This window comes from Microtus pennsylvanicus, chromosome 2 (assembly GCF_037038515.1).
Source record: "Microtus pennsylvanicus isolate mMicPen1 chromosome 2, mMicPen1.hap1, whole genome shotgun sequence".
NCBI classification, from domain to species: domain Eukaryota; kingdom Metazoa; phylum Chordata; class Mammalia; order Rodentia; family Cricetidae; genus Microtus; species Microtus pennsylvanicus.
This window is the reverse complement of record NC_134580.1, coordinates 133,231,286-133,245,042: the sequence shown is the minus strand read 5'-3', so window position 1 is coordinate 133,245,042 and position 13,757 is coordinate 133,231,286. Positions and strand designations below refer to the sequence as shown.

At 45.7% G+C, this 13,757-nt stretch overlaps 1 protein-coding gene across 1 annotated transcript in view; it reads left to right on the top strand.

The window, feature by feature from the left end:
• The window catches only part of Tti1 (TELO2 interacting protein 1), a 47,003-nt gene that overhangs the window by 18,420 nt on the left and 14,826 nt on the right, over window positions 1-13,757 (top strand). Inside the window, exons 2-4 of the mRNA XM_075962851.1 lie at window positions 1,133-3,469; window positions 7,230-7,418; window positions 11,108-11,256. Coding sequence (XP_075818966.1) covers window positions 1,133-3,469; window positions 7,230-7,418; window positions 11,108-11,256 — 2,675 coding nt within the window. The remainder of the gene's footprint in view (window positions 1-1,132; window positions 3,470-7,229; window positions 7,419-11,107; window positions 11,257-13,757) is intronic.

Genomic DNA, 13,757 nt, shown 5'->3' with positions numbered 1-13,757 from the left:
CCCTCCAGACTGGATGATCACTAATCCAGCCATGGGTGATCACTCCATCCAATGCCAGCATTTTACAATGTTATACATTTATAGCTCCAGCTTTGACTTGGTCCGTAGCACCCTTGGGCCACAGTTTTGTGTCTTCCCAGCATGCTCTGTTTTCCTAAAGGAAATGTTTGAGGCTTATTTCTCTCCCCAAGCTCTGTGTTTATCTTTTTTTGTTCACTGTCAGTCTGAGTTTGAATTTCTCACAGGAAAGAAAGGCTTTCAGGCATTAAGCGGCTCAGCCTCTTCATTACCTCTAAACCTGTCTCCTTTGCTTTCCTGCTGCCATCCAGCTTTCCGTGCTGCAGCAATCTCGTCCCCCGTGATGGCTGTGGCAGTGTGCACTTCTGGTTTTCCATCCCTGGGCATACTCTACTTTCTTTTGTGTTTGTCAACCTCACCCAGCTCTGATCCTTCCTCCATATTACCATCTGCATAAAGATCATAGCCTCCCAAACCCCCCCCCTTAAAACCCCCAGGGACAAGAACAGGCAAAAGGAATCTTAAGAGAGAGAAGTCAGAATTATAGAGGAAGAGGGATCAACTGTAAAGGACATGGGAAAGCCTTCTCAGACGCTAGAAACATTTTCTGTCTTGCTTTGGGTAGTGCTTATGCAGGCCTCAACATATGTGAGAACTCACTGACCTGTACACCAAGACTGTGTTTTCTCTGTATATCCCTCTTCTTTCAGCAGCCCAGTAAGGAGTTAGAACTCCGTCTCTAGCCTAGTCCAGAACCTTATGCATTTGCCCCTAGGTAATGGTTCAGGCATGCTATTTTGAAACCCAGTTCTGGCTGTCCTAGGGATGTGACTTGTCCCTGCTCACTTAGAACCTAAACTTAGTTCTGTCCTAATAGCTAGAGATTGCGCTGCTTGCTTACATCCTTCACTGAGCTGAGAGGATACTCCAAGAACAGGAGCCAGTTCTTTGCGGTTCCCTTGCTCTCCCTTACAATGACTGGCACCTTGGGCCCCATAAATAGTGGGTGGATGGATGGATGGATGGAATGATGGACAGATGGACAGACCTTCACTTTGTATTTGCTTTGAGCTTGACACTCTTTACTGAAAAGCTTCCCTCTTCCAACCTACAGGATGTTTCCTTAGTGAGGGAGAAGACAGTTGTGCAATGGCGGTGTTTGACACTCCTGAGGAGGCCTTTGGCATCTTACGTCCAGTCTGTGTTCAGCTTACCAAGGCCCAGACAGTGGAGAATGTGGAACATCTGCAGACACAGTTACAGGCCGTGAGTGATATCGCCCTTCAGGAGCTACAGCAGTACGTCCTCTTCCCCTTACGATTTGCCCTGAAGACCCCAGGGCCCAAAAGAGAGCGCCTGGTCCAGAGCGTGGTGGAGTGCCTCACCTTCGTCCTCTCTTCAACATGTGTGAGAGAGCAAGAGCTTCTCCAGGAACTCTTCTCGGAACTTTCAGCCTGTCTGTACTCTCCCAGCTCCCAAAAACCTGCAGCTGTGTCGGAGGAGTTGAAATTGGCTGTGATCCGGGGACTTAGCACCTTAATGCACTCAGCTTACAGGGACATCATTCTGACTTTTTATGAGCCCTCCATTCTGCCTCGGTTAGGATTTGCTGTATCTTTACTGTTGGGCTTGGCAGAGCAGGAGAAGTCAAAGCAGATTAAAATTGCTGCCTTGGAGTGTCTACAGGTTCTCCTCCTTCAGTGCGATTGTCAGGACCATCCGAGGCCCGTGGGTGAACTGGAGCAGCAACAGCAGCTGGGAGATTTGTTGGCGTCTTTCCTACCTGGAATCTCAACTGCACTGACCAGAATCATCACAGGAGACTTTAAACAAGGTCACAGTATTGTTGTGTCTTCCCTAAAGGTCTTTTACAAGACAGTGGGCTTCATCATGGCTGATGAACAGCTCACAAGGATCCCCAAGGCTGGAGCAAACCCTGCAGTTGAGCCCAGAGTGGCAGCCCTGATGATTCACAGGGAAGCAGACTGGGTAAAAAGCACTGGGGACAAGTTGGCGATCCTTATTAAAAAGATAATTGAGAGTGTCTCTGTTCACCCTCACTGGAAGGCAAGGCTGGAGCTGGTAGAGCTTGTGGAGGTCCTGCTTCTGAAGTGCAGTCAGTCCCTGGTTGAATGCACGGGTCCCCTCTTGAAGGTGTTAGTTGGTCTAGTAAATGATGAAAGTCCTGAAGTCCAGGCGCAGTGCAATACAGTGCTAAGGCGTTTTGCAGATCAGAAAGTAGTAGTGGGCAGCAGAGCCTTGGCTGACATCTTGTCAGAAAGCCTGCATGCACTTGCCACATCTCTTCCCCGCCTAATGAACACACAAGACGACCAGGGCAAGTTCTCTACTCTTTCCTTGTTACTGGGGTATCTAAAGCTATTGGGCCCCAAAGTGCACGTGATTCTCAATTCTGTTGCCCACCTGCAGCGCCTTTCCAGAGCACTTGTCCAAGTACTAGAGCTAGAGGTGGCAGACATCAAGATGGTGGAAGAGCGGCGCTGGAACTCCGACAACCTGAGTGCTTCTCCAGAGGCCTCAGATGCGCGACCATGGAGCCGAGTCCAGAGGAGATATTTCCGCTGCTTCACTGATGAGAGGGTCTTCCTGCTTCTGCGGCAGATCTGTCAGCTCCTTGGTTACTATGGGGACCTGTATTTGCTTGTCGATCACTTTATGGAACTGTACCATGCATCTGTAGTTTACCGAAAGCAAGCTGCCATGATCCTTAATGAACTGGTTGTAGGGGCTGCCGGGCTGGATGTAGAAGATATTCATAACAAATGTACAAGCATAGGCCCAGAGGAACTGAGAGAGATTGTGAAATCTATATTGGAGGACTACATAAGCCAAGAAAACTGGTACTTGATTACCTGTATTGAAGCTGAGGAGGGGGAGGAAACGACAGTGAAGCCTCCTGGCCTCGAGGCCATCACATCTGGTGCACACACCTGCCACGTTGTATCTTTTCCAGCCTCATCAAAGCCAAGCCCCACTATCTGCTCCATGAACAGTAACATCTGGCAGATATGCATTCAGCTGGAAGGGATTGGCCAGTTTGCTTATGCATTACAAAAAGACTTCCGTTTGCTTTTGATGTCAGCCCTCTATCCAGTACTGGAGAAGGCTGGAGACCAAACCTTGCTCATTAGTCAAGTGGCTACTAACACCATGGTAGCCATCTGCCATGCTTGTGGCTATAACTCCGTACAGCACCTGATCAATCAAAATTCAGACTATTTGGTGAATGGTATCTCTTTAAATCTGCGTCACCTTGCTCTGCACCCTCATACCCCAAAAGTCTTAGAAGTCATGCTTCGGAACTCAGATGCTAGCCTACTTCCTTTGGTAGCAGATGTGGTTCAAGATGTCTTGGCCACCCTGGACCAATTTTATGATAAGAGAGCTGCTTCCTTTGTCAGCGTGCTGCATGCTTTGCTGGCAGCATTAGGTACATTGAAAGCCTTTTTTGATGCCAGTTGAGGAGATAGGAGCCAAGATCCTGGTTTGCCTAGTCTTATTCCGTGTTCAGGAATGTGCTATGGAGGACATTGGGAAGGTTGTCTCTCCAACCCCACAGGGCACAGGGGATTGTCAGACTACAGTGTTGGTTTTTATACTTGGAATATTTCTGCCGTTTATTGAGCCCTGCTCTGTGTCAGGATATAAACCACACAGACTAGGTAGAAACAGCATTTTTTATTTTACAAATAAGAAAAACCAAGGCTCAGTGAGATCCTGTTCAGCCAGGGTCACACTATTAATAAGGGATAAAGTTGGATTTGTGGCTAGTTTATTCTTCCCAATATACTATGCTGCTACTGATGCTTCTTAGAGCTGGCAGCATCTGTGCTGGGAGAGGGCAGGAGCAGCAGGAAGCACTCAGCCACCGAGAGCTGGGACAGCAGATAGAACCTTTCTTTTCTTTCTTTGGTTGGGTTGGCTCTGGGAATTGAACTCAGGGCCTACATAGGCTAAGGTGTTGTACCACTGAGCTACTCCTCAGCCCTCTAGAATTTTTCTGATGATGGTTATCCTCTGTCTGTTTTGCCCAGTGCAATAGCCAAAAACCATGCATGACTAAAACTACTAGGGAGTTGAATTTTTTGTTTCTTTGTTTTTGTTTAGTTTTTCAAGACAGGGTTTCTCTGTGTAACAGTCCTGGGTGTCCTGGAACTCACTTGGTAGACCAGGCTGGCCTCAAACTCACTGAGCTCTGTCTGCCTCTGCCTCCCAAGATTACAAGTGTGAACCATTATGTTCAGCAAGGAATTGAAATTTTGATTTTGTTTCATATTTTAGCCACATGGACCTTACTGGACAGCAGTAATCTAGAAGCTTAAAAACATTTATTATTTTATGTGTTTGAGTGTTTGCCTGTATACGTGTATATGCCTACATGTGTGTGTTTAGTGCCTACAGAGGCCAGAAGAAGGCACTATATCTCCCAGAACTGGAGTTATAGTTGGTGTGAGCCACCATATGGGTACTGGGAATTAGAACTGGGCCTACTGGAAGAGCAACCAGTGTTCTTAACTGCTGTACCATCTCTCTAGCCCCTTGTTCTTCTTTTTAACCTTTTTTTTTAAAGTAAAAAAAAAAAGATTTATTTATGTGTATGACTGTTGTACCTGCATGTGTGTCTGTGCACCACACGCCTAGAGGCCAGAAAAGGGAGTCTGATCCATTGGACCTGGAATTATAGACAGCTGTGAGCTGCCATGTGGGTGCTAGAAATTGAACGCAGTTCCCCTGAAAGAGCAGCCAGTGTTCTTAACCACTGAGCCATCTCTCCAGCCCCTCCTTTTAATTGTACCAGTTGACTTAATTGTCTCATTTATATTTTGATCCTGCTGGGTGCTTTCTAGGGATGTTAGCCACCTTTAGCATGGCATGATTTTCTACCATGAACAAAAGCCAAGCTTGGTAGGATTATACCTGTAATCCCAGCTGCCAGGACACTCAAGCAGAAGGATCATGAGTTCAAGGCCAGTCTGATGTATATAGCAAGACCATGTCTAATAAATAAATAAACCCTCAAGTGAACAGTTAATCATAAAATGAAAAACAGTGAGCTCTATCCTGGTGCTTTTATCCAAAGAGCATATATATCTCCAGTGCTGCCCATAGCCTCTGAGGCAGAGGAAACGGTCCTTGGCCTCATTCTGTCAGGTGAAAAGGCCAAGATCCCGTGAGAAACTTTCTCAGGAGAGGTGACTGGGGCAGGGACCATGCTCTTCTCTGGGGCGACACTTCATTGTTCACTCATTCATTCATGACCACTCACGTACCGCGCGGATGCTCTTTCTTTACTCATAAAGATGCTACACCAAGTAGTGAGGGTACAGCAGTGAACAAGATCACACACGCAGCTTTCTTGCTACTGAGAGACTTCAGCTGCTGATAAGCACTTTGAAGGACACAAAAGCCTCGTGCTAGGGAGCAGCTGGGATAGGCTACTCAAGGTTGCACTGTCAGGGAAGGCCTCTCTGGGAAATTCAGCTAAGGCTGATACTGGAAGGAGGAGGAGGCTGTGAGGTGTACAGGGCTGCATCACATCCCACCGAGTCACGACACTGACTTTAACCAGACCTTTCTTGCTTGACATTAAAAAAAGAATGTTTCTCTATCTTTTGCCTTCAATATTATCAGTAACATAAATTCCTAAAAGAAATGCTTGTTCAAAGAGTTTTACATTTAAATTTTTGATTGAGAGTATCAAATTGCTCTCCTAAGAGATTGTACCAATTTAAGCTCCATCAGCAATGTAAAAGTGCCAATTTTGCCACACCCTCCCTCATACTGTCTTATTACTGAGCCTTTGATCTTTGCTAATCCAATAGGAGAAAAATTGCACCTTATTATAGTTGTAATTTGCATTAAGAGTGAGGTTGAGCTTCTTTTCATACGTTTAAAACCCATTTGTGAGCAAAGACATTTTCCAGTCTGACACTAGCTTTGAATGTAAAAATAATCTGCAGTGTGTGGACTCCCTGCAGTTATAATGCTGGGGCTAGGCTTTACCCATTTGGGGTCCAGCGCCTGAGAGTTCACCCAGAGCCTAATATATACCTGGGAATGGGGCGCTGAAGAAACGGCATACTTAGCTGCGCATGGAGCACACGCCTTTGCTCCTAGCACTCAGGAGGCAGGGGCAGGCAGATCTCTGCCTTGTCTCAAAATTCAATTTAATTTAGAAAGGATGCTTAACTCCACATGTAGGAGCCTCCAGATACCAGCCAGGAAACTGTCGTCTCAATCATTTGTTCCCTGATACTCCCAGGTGCCTAAACAGGTCACCTCCCTTCTGCTTTCTGGCTCTGGGCAGTTGCTCCTTATTGAAAAGGAGACTAGCAGGTGTTAAAAGTGACAGTCTTTCTCCTGCTGTTGGCAGAAGGGAGGGAGGGCACCGGCCAAGAGGCTGTGGGATTGGGGATGTTATTGCTTTATTCTTTAAGTATTCAGAATCTTTTGGAATTAAAGACTTTAAAGGGTCTCAATACCTAGGAATGACTGAAATTAGAACTGCTGTAGTTAAGTAAGGAATTTAGACCCTGGTGGACACCCCACACTCACCCTGACTTCCTGGTTTCCCCTTTGTGATTGCTACAGAGGCCTAAGGCCCCTCAGGGCACAGTTGGAAACCACTGGAGTGGTTTAAGGTTTATTCTGTGGTGACATGTCAGAGGCACTGGAGCATTTTCTGTTAAGAAACCCATGTAAGGCTGCCCATTCTCCCAGTCCTGCAGAGCCCATCGAACAGGGAGCGTATCCTGTCCTCGGAGTTGCGACACTGTGTTTGTCCTCAAACACACTGCATATGTTTGAGTTCCAACCCTATGCTGTGGCATGTTAGAGTCAGGAGTTCCAGGGTGAAGATCATACCAAACTCCACGAAAAATAAATACAGTTACAAAATACAAAGGGAAAGAGCTTTGTGCTGTTTAAGGGACAGCTTTCCTGGGAATGTTCTGATTGTTCTGAAATGTGCAGTGATTTGGAATTAGACAGATGTAAAGCAGGAGAAAAGTATTCTGGTCATTCAAGAGCAGCAGCATGTATGAGTTCTGAGGCAGGAAAATACCTTGTGTACTGGAGCCACTGGAAGTTGGCAAGTTAGGAGGCAGCCGACTGACGTGGTAGAAGGGAAGGTGGGGTTGCAGTGCTGGTGCCTGTCACTAATCACGAGTCATGATAACATTTTCTTGCAGCCCGCTGGTTCCCAGATGCAGGTTCTACTGGGCAGCTCCAGCCGTGCAGTTTAGAAGAGGAGGGAAGGCAAATGCCAGCAGCTCGCCAGGCTAGTGCCACAGCAGAGGACATCGAGCAGTTTGTGCTGAACTACCTCAAAGAGAAGGACATAGCAGAAGGGAATGTTTCTGACCTTGAAACTGAGGAAGGTAATTGCTGTTTGGTTTCACTAGCTCCTTTTTGAACCAATCATTGTGAAAACAATAAAATGTCATTCCAGAAAGTGGAAGAAAAGTTGCCCTAAACCTCACTATACTCACAGCTGTTCATGTGTGTGTGTGTGTGTGTGTGTGTATGTGAGTAAACTTTTCCCATTCCTTTTATTTAAAAAAAAAACTATTTACATGGTAGCAGCCATAGTTTTGTTTGTGCTGATGAGGATTGTACTGGGACTCACTACCACTGGACTGTACCTAGTACCTCTGGCTCCAGCGTCTAAATGTCCCATATCCTTCGTGTTTAGTCATAAAGGACACTCCAAGTTTTCAGAGTCATCGTTGGGGTGGCAGCTACCAAGAGTGCATCCCCCATGTGAAGTTAAGGTTGCCTGCAGCCTTGCTGTGATACAGTGTGCCAAGGGATAATTCTCTGTGTGTGACCTTTTCTTCGTACTTGCATATCTGTAGCACAAGAAATAAAAACCCAGAGACAGATAATTGGGTTTCAGATTGAGGGTAAAAAAACAAAACATCCAGCCCCTGGCTCTTACCTCTACCTCAGTCTGAAATGACAATCCTGCCTCCAGGAATCTCAGAATGAGACTGTGTCTGAGAACTCTCTCCTCCTGTCTTATATTCCTCTCTAGTGCTAGGGTTAAAGGCATGCACCACTACCGCCTGGTTTCTGTGGCAAACTAGTGTGGCTACTGGGATTAAAGGTGTGTGTCACCACTGCCTAGTCTGTAAGGCTGACCAGGGCAGCTGTTTTACTCTCTGATCTTTGGGCAAGCTTTACTTATGAAAATACAGATGAAGTATCACTACACCTATCTCTAGAAATTCTCACAAGTAGGGTTTCTACATCCAAGATAAGAGCATCAGCTAGTGCTGACCAGATTGCCTTCCAGACAGTCTTATCAGTCTGCACCTTCCCAGCAGTGGTGATTGCCTGCTTCACTTGCCAGTGTTAGCAAGTTAATAATGGCTCATTATTTTACTTTGCATGTCTTTGATTAATGCCCAAGTTGGGTGTGTTTCTTTATGCTTCTTCCTATCATTTTTTTCTTTCTTGGGCCCATTGTCTATTCATGGACTTCATCTATTCCTTTATTGGTAGGGAACGATTGCGGTGTTTTTCTTACATATATATGATAGAGGAAAAAGAGAGTTCAAGCCAGTAGCAGCTCTGGCCTCTTGTTTTATTCACAAACTCAATCTGGAGCTTTAGGTCATGGAAGGATTAATAAATTATTAGAATCGCCTCCGCAATAAAATGCCAAGTCATAATGAGCTTGGTGGTCCCAGAACTATCCTAAATCGAACTGAGTCCCAAATTAGTGTGTTAGGTTGAAGTGAGCAGATTTCTTTTTTTCATTTTTCCCATCTGTGCTCTTATTCTGGTGAGCTGGAGCCAAAACGTCCAGGATAACAGGAAAGTATAGCTCACGGCCATGAATGCAACAGATTCCTTGTGAGCAGTGGCAAGCAGTATAGGTCCAAACTCTTTCCCACAGCCAGCGCTCTGGTTATAACCTTCAGGCTGTTTCTTCTGTTTCTTCCTGTGAATCACACTCCACCCAGTCCTACATCTCTGAAGAGGGATGTGAGTTGGCCTTTCATGATCAAGGCTGCCACTCTAGTCCAAGATCCAAACCCAACAATAAATCTGCTCTTCTGTGATTAACGTCTTCTGGTTCTGGTGAGGTAATGCAGTCAAAAAAGTGCTTGCTGTGCAAGCATAAGGATTCAAGTTTGATCCTCAGAAGTCACATAAGAAGCCTGACATGGTAGCATGGGCTTGTAATCCCAGTACTCAGGCTGTGAAGATAGGCAGGTCCCCAAGCTCTCTGGCCAGCTAGCCTAGCCTACTCAGTGAGCTCCAGACCAGTTTCTACCAGGTTTGGAAAAACAAAACACAAGTTTGATTTCTAGCCTTTCCAAGCACACACACATGCACGCACCCACCCATCCACATGGATATACACAAACACACAAAGATCTGCTTCTGTTTGATAGCTGCTAGGATCAGTTGGCATGAATCAAACCTTCCTCCAATATCAGAAGCTCACATTCCTGAAAAGCACTCCACAACACGCAGATTCAAACAACAGATCCTCCTCTGAGGAGAAGCAGTCTAGCCCTGTTACTTTTGCAATTAGCATTTTTTTATGGGTATTCGGCTTCCTTGACTTTGTAAGATTGTTTGTCCTAATACAGGTTTGGCGTGAATGTTCTGTTTAACTATGTAAAGGCAGCTTATACAGTCAAGGTCCCTTTCTCCGAGAAAGCCAAATATTCCACAGATGCATCTCCCTTCATCCTCTCAGCATCTAACAGAGACTAGTATACCCTCTATTATAAGGTTCAGGTTTTCTAGCAGAGGAATCTGAACCCAGAAAAAGTTAAGGGGAGCAGTGCTCAGCTCAGTGGAAATGCTCACTCACAGCTGGTAATAGAACAGTTGAACAAGGTGGGCCTGTAGACAGGAAATTCCTGCAGGACAGAGATGAGGCCTGGGGTTCAGACAGCTGGCAAGTCTTATTGTTCAGTTTCCATCATCACCTTCTCAAGCAGTACTAGGCAGGGAGAGCTGAGAGCTATGCCATCCTCTTTACTCACTCTCCTGGTGGCAGAAGATATGCCTTATCCCTTTGGTGCAGGCGAGGTGATGCACAGTGAAAGAAGGTATTAACAGGTTGTGGAGTCTCCCTGGTCCAAGCCCTACATCTGAGCATTGCACCAGGCTGCCCTAGAACTTCAAATCTCAAACAAAGATAATAAGGTTTTGGTATTGGTCGTCTAAACATCTTACAAGCCTAGTAGAGATGATCAGCTTTGGCACTCTGTGGTCAAGGGATGAATCAAAAAGGAAAGGAGACAACAGAGAAAAGGCCACCCAGGGCACTACCCAACCTGGGGCTCCAAATTAGAACTGTGCCCTAAAAAAGTTTTAAGTCATCTATCATTCCATGGCCTACCCCTCCCAGTACATTGTTATTCTTCCTCTCATGCAAAAACATATTATAGAGCCTGTGCTGTATCTGCAAATGTGGGGTGACAGGGTAGGAAAGGAAGTGGGGTACCACTCATTGTGTAACCTTGACTGATCTCAGACTCTGATATCCATGTGCCTCTGCCTCGTGAGCATTTGGGTTAAAGGCACGCACCACCACTCCTAGTGAACTTCTTGAGTTGTTCAGTTTGACTAAATTCCTTATGATGCATCTTTACACATTTTCCTCTAAGTCCTTGTCTCACTTAGGGTTCTATTGCTGTGAAGAGATGCCTTGACCACGGCAGATATTATAAAGAAAAACATTTAGTTGGGTTTGGCTTACAGTTCAGAGGTTAGTCTATTATCAACATGGTGGGAAGCATGGCAGCATGCAGGCAGACACAGTGCTGGAAAATGAGCTGAGAGTTAGTTCTACATTTGGATTGACAGGCAGCAGAAAGAGAATCACACTGGGCTTAACTTAAGCATCTGAACCCTCAAAGCCTGCAACTAGTGACACACTTCCTCTAATAAAACTATACCTACTCCAACGAGTCCACACCCCACTCCCTATGAGCCCTATGGGGTCATTTTCTTTCAAACCACCACAGTCCTATTCTGGAGTCTAAAGCTATCTGTCAAGCTGGGTTTTTCTAAAGCATTGTCACTAATTCTGTTCTTTCAGAGGAACAATCATCCCTCCCAAAAGTGGATGAGAATGACACCCTTCCAGATGTGGAGCCACCACTGCCAGTACACATCCAGATAGCCAAGGATGTGATGGAGCGCTGTATCCACTTATCATCAGATAAAAATCTGAAAATCCGCCTGAAGGTCGGTGTGTGGCCCTTTTCTTCATTCATAGAGCAGCAGGTGTGAGATGTGTTGTGGTCAGTGGTAACTGGATAAACAAGCAAATTTCCTCATCTCCTGGCCCATGTGTGATGTCCATGAGAAAGAAGCATCAAAAGGGGTCTTTCTATGGGACAGCAGTTTTAACATCTTTCTGTGTCAGCCCAGATACCAACAGGGAGCTGAGTCCCCTACCTTGAAAACCACAGAGCCTGACAGGTTCACTGAGTCTCCAAGGCAAGGAATACTATGTGCTTTGAATGGTGACCATTTCTGTGCTGGCATAATGCAGGATGCAGCTTTTAATATTTTAAGGCAGTTGTTCTTCTGAGCTCTTATCTTTGTTTTTGTTTCTATTTTCATCATAGGAAAAACTAACACTTTCTGTAATTTGACTTCCTCTTATGTCAGCAGCTCCCAAACAAGCCCTGATCCCAAGGACTGAGCCACGTGAGTGACTTTGTCAAAGGACCATTGGGAGGGAGAAATCTCATAATCACTCTAAAAAGTTCTTAAGCCCAAGAAAAGCATCGCTTCTCCACACCTTGAGGAGGGAGAACAACTGCTTTAGTTGCTCAGTGGCCTTGTTAAAGGATGGAAACCCTGATCTGCAAGTTACCTCAGGGTCAGGGTCTGTGTTAGGGAGTTTTTTCAGTCTTCCTGAGACATCTGCCCATTACACATTCGACAAGCATTGGGGGCAGGAGTACATGTGGTACACAAAGCTTCAGTTTGAGTGCCTAGAAACTATTTGTCCACCTTCTAAATACTCTTCATCTTTCTGGCACCTGTGTACACACTGCAGTAACTAAGAGTATCAGTTGGTGCCTGCCATGGCTGTGCACACCTTTAATCCCAGCACTTGGGAGGCAGAGGCAGGCAGATCTACGTGAGTTCCAGGATAGCCTAGTCTACAAAGTGAGCTCCAGGACAGCCAGGGCTGCACAGTGAAACCTTGTCTTGGATAAAAAAGAGTGTCAGTTGGGCTAGCAAGATGGCTCAGCAGGCAAAACTGCTTGCCACACATTAGAACCAACTCCCAGAACTTCTACATTCGTTCTGTGGCACACATACTCTGGTACACAGATGTACACACAGACACATCATACAAATACTAAATCTTTTAGAAGCCTGTCGGTGTAAGATCCACATAGTTGAGTTAAGATGATGCCTCTGTTCTTTACTAGCCATGCGAACTTGAATTTTGAACCTTTGCATCATCATGAGGAAAGAGGGGACAAGGATGTCACCCTCACAGGATTGCTCATATAAAAATACGGGAGCCTGACATATGGTGTAGACACTCATTCATTCCCTCCCTCCCTCAGCCCTCATGCAGGACTTACGGAAGACAGTGGCACAAAGAAAAAAGAGCCCTTTTCCCCTGGATCTCTCTGTTTATTGTGGGGAAAGGGCAATACACACATATATCCAAGTTTGGGAGGTTCTAGCGAGATAATGAACAGGCACCATGATAGAGAAGGGTAATCTATCCATGAAGCAGAGCTTGCTTTCTGATTCCAACTAGCCAGCTAAGCGGGCCTCTGAGGTGACAACATTTCTAAAGGTTAAAGAACTGGCTATGTAAAGGGACAAAGCAAAGAGAACTTTCTAGGTATGGGGGGAAATAGGCATTTTTGAATCCATGAGGTAAAATGCAGCTTGTCCAGACAGTGACACCAAAGCCATCGGTGCTGCACTCTTGCCCTTTTCTGTCCCACTAAGCTTTCTCTCCACCTGCTGAGATGTGGCCTCCTCTTTTCTATGCCCTTGATGTGGGGTCAGCTGGTTGTAGAAAGCTGGTAAGACTCCATTGGCCAGCTTCACTCTGCCTTTCTGACTCAAGAGCACATACCCTGTGCACTCTTTGTGGGTACCCATTCTTGCAAAGCCTGTGTTGGCTGCTGTACTGACCACTACCTACAATTGATGCCAGCTGTCAGTGTTCAGTAGTAGACTAAAAGATCAGTGTACTGTTTAGGCTAGCCCAAACCTCTCTGGTAAGATTGGATAGCCCTCGGTTTCCTGCCTGATTCTCCTGATAGCAACAAGACTTGAGCCCACCATCTTCTCAGCCTCCTCCTCCTCCCTGCTTCCTGTTTCTTTCAGTGGCACCGCTGCTCTTTTCCTCCACCTGACTGTGAGCATCTCCGTTGAAATCACAAGTGCTGCTGAAGTCAAACAGGGTTCAAATCCTTTCTAGAACATGTTCAAATCCTTTTGTGGTTCTGCCGACATCATGTGATCACATCTTTGCCATGATCTCCTAAGGGCTTCATCACTTCTTCCCAATCCCCTTCAAATGCCTTCTTTACTCAGCAACTAGGATGACCTTCAGAAAACATGGATGTGTCCTGTCATTTCCGTACTAAAACACTTGGAAATGCCCCAGTATACTTAGCACAAAATAAAAGATTCTTAACATGACCTTTTATGGTCCAGCTCCATCTCGCTCTCATTTCTTAAGCAGAGAAAGCTCTGGG